The 4,804-nt window shown below is 53.1% G+C and overlaps 1 protein-coding gene across 1 annotated transcript; it reads right to left on the reverse strand.

The window, feature by feature from the left end:
* Positions 1 to 1,058: 1,058 nt before the first annotated feature.
* Positions 1,059 to 1,562, reverse strand: LOC141027174 (uncharacterized). The gene has a single exon (XM_073504149.1). It carries the CDS (start codon positions 1,560 to 1,562, stop codon positions 1,059 to 1,061), a length of 504 nt encoding a protein of 167 aa, XP_073360250.1.
* Positions 1,563 to 4,804: the final 3,242 nt, after the last annotated feature.

A 4,804-nucleotide genomic window follows, 5' to 3' on the forward strand; every position in this document is an offset into this window, starting at 1 on the left:
TGGTACCCGGAGGCGGTAGTGCATGAGCAAAACTAGGCAATCAGACTATCCGGCTTTATTGCTTTCACTTAGCCTTAGGAGCTTAACAGTGGGGCCTAGGGACTAGCCCCCATAGTTTTGTGATGTACTGGGGGATCAATACCTACCCTTTTCAATCACCTGGTTTGCACTAAAACGAACCCTTCGTTTGACACAGTGAGATCGCAAGCGATTTTTAGATTCAAAGCTTATCATCGGATCACTGACCAGTTCATGCTTACAATGACGGTCAGTTTTTGGCTTTCTCCTCCTGTGGTACTTGACCGGGCTAGCAAGAAGGACAATCGCAGGGGTTCTCCCTTTGCCTTCTTAGTGGAACAGCGGAACATAAGGGCAAGTACAGGTGCCGGGCAACCCAGCTGTTGACCCAAGACATAGTTCAGAACTGATGCTTATAGTGCAATATCCGAGACGCCGAACACTCAGCGAAAAGTGGTGTCAGACTTGGGGTACGGAGCCGATGGTCAAATCGAGCTCTAGGTTAGTTAACCAATCATGTTTTCATGCTAGGCTGTTCAAAGAGCAAGGGGAGAATCAGAAGGGAAGGAGATAATCGCAAGACGCGGATATCCGAACACCATAAAGGGCATTTTATTATTTCTCGTAGGCTCAAGACGTCTAACTGAACAATTCGTACTGCCATGGCATTAGTTGCTAAAAGGAAAAAAAATACAGAGTAAAGGTTTACGCAAGGCCATGATGGGTGAGTCTAATCCTCCACTATGCCCTGGTACATGTCTGCGCCTTTGCTTCTGAGAGGTGGGGGTTGGGACCTTCGATGAAACCTTGAGGGGCGAGGATCCTGGCGATGAAGCTTTCTGCTTGGGAGGGGGGGTGTCTGGAATTTGGCCCCCGGGTCGTCCGAAGATAGGGTAATTCCGAAGTTCGGGTTAGCCGAACACATGCTTCAGATTTATTGATATATGCCTCACAGCTGCCCATGGTATTTTGAGTGCGAAATTGTGCTGATGAGGCACGTGGAGTGCGAAGAATGTGGGCGTGCCGTGGGGCGCACATCCCTATTTGTGGCGAACGCAAGCGGGTTCCCATGACGGGGAGCGGGTTCGGGTCCATTTACTGTTGTCGCCGGTCTTTACAACAGACCGGTAACGAGACCCGTATGGGCTGGTTTGGTCTTCGGCCGCTAGGGCTGTAGTGTGCTCTTTGGTCCGAAGTGAGCATTCTGTATTGCCGTGGATAGTTATGACGCCCGAAGGACCGGGTATCTTCAACTTGAGGTACGCGTAATGTAGGACGGCATTGAATTTAGCGAATGCCGTTCGGCCGAGGAGGGCGTGATAGCCGCTGGGAAAAGGTGCAATGTCGAAGATCAAGTCCTTGCTTAGGAAGTTGTCCGGGGAGCCGAACACTACTTCAAGCATCACAATGCCTATGCAGCGGGCCTCCACTGCCGGAATGACCCCCTTGAAGGTGGTGTTATTGGGTTTGATCCTTGATGGATCGATCCCCATCTTCCTCACTGTGTCTTTGTATATTAGGTTGAGGCTACTGCCCCCGTCCATTAGGACTCTAGTGAGGTCGAATCCATCGATGATGGGGTCGAGTACTAAGGCCGCAGATCCTTCATGGAGTATGCTGGTCGGGTAATCCCTGCGATCGAAAGTGATCGGGCAGGCTGACCATGGATTAAACTTCGGCGCTACGGGCTCGACAGAATATACGTCTCGCAGTGCTCGCCTCCTCTCCTTCTTTGGTATGTGGGTCGCATAAATTATGTGCACCATCTTGATCTCGGAAGGGAAGGGTTTCTGGCCTCCACTATTCGGCCTGCGGGGCTCGTCATCATCGTCACTTTTTGGGCTTTTGCCCGAGTCTTCGGCTGTAAGCTTGCCGAACTGCTTTATCACCTAGCAGTTACGGTTGGAGTGGTTGGCGGGCTTCTCTGGCGTGTCGTGGATCAGGCAAGACCTGTCCAAAATTGCGTCTAGTCTGGATGGGCCGTCGCCGTTGCCTTTAGGGACTTTCTTTTGGGGTCCAGACTTCGGGTTTCTGAATCCAGCATTTACTGTCGTATCTTCGCCTTCACCGTTATTGTGGCGGCGTTTACTCTTGCTACGTTGCGGCTTTCCATTAGCACCCCGAACCTCGGAGGTACCGGGTGTATCGGGGTTGGTGTTTTTACGAGCGAGCCAAGTGTCTTCACCCACGCAAAAGCGGGTCATGAGAGAAGTAAGGGCTGCCATAGTTCTTGGTTTGTCATGGCCGAGCTGTCTTACGAGCCATTAGTCCTTGACACTATGCTTGAAAGCGACCAAGGCTTCAGCATCCGGACAGTCGACAATGTAGTTCTTCTTGGTCAGGAATCGGTTCCAAAATTGCCGGGCGGATTCTCCAAGCTATGTTGTGATGCCGGTTTAGGTCATCCGCGTTCGAAGGCCGGATATAGGTGCCCTGAAAGTTCACTCGAAAAGCGTCCTCAACCCCTTCCCAACAATCTATAGAGTCTTCGGGAAGGCTATTCAACCAGTGTCAAGCTGGTCCTTTAAGCTTTAGTGGCAGATATGTGATGGCGTGGAGGACATCTCCTGGCGCCATGTGAATGTGGAAGAGGAAATGCTCTATCCATATGGCCGGGTCTATGGTTTCGTCATATGGCTCGATGTCCACAGGCTTGAAGCCTTCTGGAAATTGGTGTTGCATTACCCTCTGTGTGAAGCACAGGGGGTGTGCGGCGCACCGAACTCGGGCTACATCGCATTGGAGGTCATTGGCCATCCGAGTCGGTTGCTGCTCCCGGACTCTATCGTTTCGGTTCAGCCAATCGTAATATCCTTCCCGGTGAGTGGGCGGATCTTCTCTGGGTCCGTAGATGGACCTGGTACGGCCTCCTCGAGCATCTAGGTCATGGCGGAGGTCGTATTCATAGGTGGGCCGCACTTGATCCTTGCCGTAACGGCGAGGTGGGGCGGCTGGGTGCTCGGCCTCGTCAACTTCTCTGCCCCGCCCACTAGGGGGGCAGTCTGGCTGTTCGGTGCGTGTGTATGCCAGACGTGTGGGCTCTATGGCCTCATCGTCGAATTGCGGTAGCAATCTTCGCTTGGGATAACTTTTCATTGGTTGTTCGAGACCGTACCCTTCTTCGGCGGCTAGGACTTTGCTCCATCGATCGTTGAGGGTGTCCTCTTCGGCCTTGATTCTTTGTTTTTGTTTCTTCAGACTGCGGGTGGTAGCTAGAAGCCTCCGTTTAAACTGCTCCTGCTCCAGCGGGTCTTCGGGGACGATGAAATCATCGTCCTCGTGGCTGGCCTCCTCTTCGGAGGATGGGAGGTAGTTGTTGTCTTTGGAGTCATCGGGATTTTCTGTGTCGAAAGGGTCAACCTGCCCCGCGGGGTCATGCTGATGATGTTCGTTAACTGCAGCTCCGACAGGGTCATCCGTATTATTCGTGGTGTCGTTCTCTGCAGAGTCCATGTTGCTCGCGTGGCTTCGACATGGCTTTGATCGACGACGCTGTCTTTGGCGTTTGGGAGGCTCATCTCCGGGCTTGTCACGGTACTGATTGGGAGTCCCATCATGTAAATGTCGTAGGTGGACGTGACCAACCAGTGACCGGTGATGGGGGGGCGACATCGGTACTAGCTGTGGCTCCGCTATCCTCATCCATGTATTCAACGTTTTCTGAATTATAATCTAGCATATCGGTTAAATCATCGACAGTGGCTACCAAGTGGGTGGTGGGTGGGATGTAAAATTCCTCGTGGTACGCCTCAAAGGGTTGATGATTGTGGGCGAAGGGCAGGTCCTCCTGGATGGTCATTTTCTAGATTCAGTCTAGCGCCTCGTTTAACGTAGCAAGGGTCGCCAAATTCGTGGGCTCTAGGCCAAATTCCGTTGTAACAAGGTGGGGTGTAGTCTGTGCCCTGGCCGGTCCTGGGTTTCCACAGGCCAAGCTAAGCTCGGGGTACGGTGCCGGATCCTTGAGGGGATCCAGATTGTCACTGGAGACTAAGGGCGGGCCTTGGTTTTTGTGTGTGGTTTGCATGCCGGGATTCGAGATCGAGCTACTTCGGGCCAGGGGTGACCCCTGGCCATCGGTTGTCGGTTCGTCGTAAGGGCTCAAGGCCGGAGGGGCGTTGTGACAGAAAGGTTCGGCCGAGATTGCCTCTTGGCTTCTGCTTCCTGATTCTGCCTCGAAGGCCGGGGATAGGCCCTCAGTAGACATGATGGATCCAGCTGAAGGTGGAGTCTGGCACCCACTTGGAGCGAAGCCCTCCTGGCTTGAAGCTGTTCGGAGGGCGGGGGCCGATCTATCGATCGGATTGGAGGGGGACTCCAGAGCGGGCATGGTGAGGCCTACGAGGGTGCGGGAAGGGGTAGTGAATCCGGCGAAGACCAGATCGCCTCGCGTGTCCGCAACGTATTCCTGATTGCCGAATCGAATTCAGTGTTCAAGAGAAAAGTTTTCAATTTGATCCAAACGACCAGTCAGGTCGGCATGCAGCACGATGCTGCCGAATGCGAAGAGTTGACCGGGGACAAAGAAGTCCCGGATCCGATGCCTTCTCCTACGATCAGGCGAGCCATCGATCCTTTGGGCGACCCCACATTGGAACTCTCAATGAAAGCACCAATGTCGGTGTCAAAACTGGCGGACCTCAGGGTAGGGGGTCCCGAGCTGTGGATCTGAGATTGATGGAGAACAAGGGACAATGAACACGGTGTTTACCCAAGTTCGGGCCCTCTCGAAGAGGTAATACCCTACTTCCTGCTTGATTGTATTGGATGTATAGTATGTTACAGAGTA

Source organism: Aegilops tauschii, chromosome 7 (assembly GCF_002575655.3).
Source record: "Aegilops tauschii subsp. strangulata cultivar AL8/78 chromosome 7, Aet v6.0, whole genome shotgun sequence".
NCBI classification, from domain to species: domain Eukaryota; kingdom Viridiplantae; phylum Streptophyta; class Magnoliopsida; order Poales; family Poaceae; genus Aegilops; species Aegilops tauschii.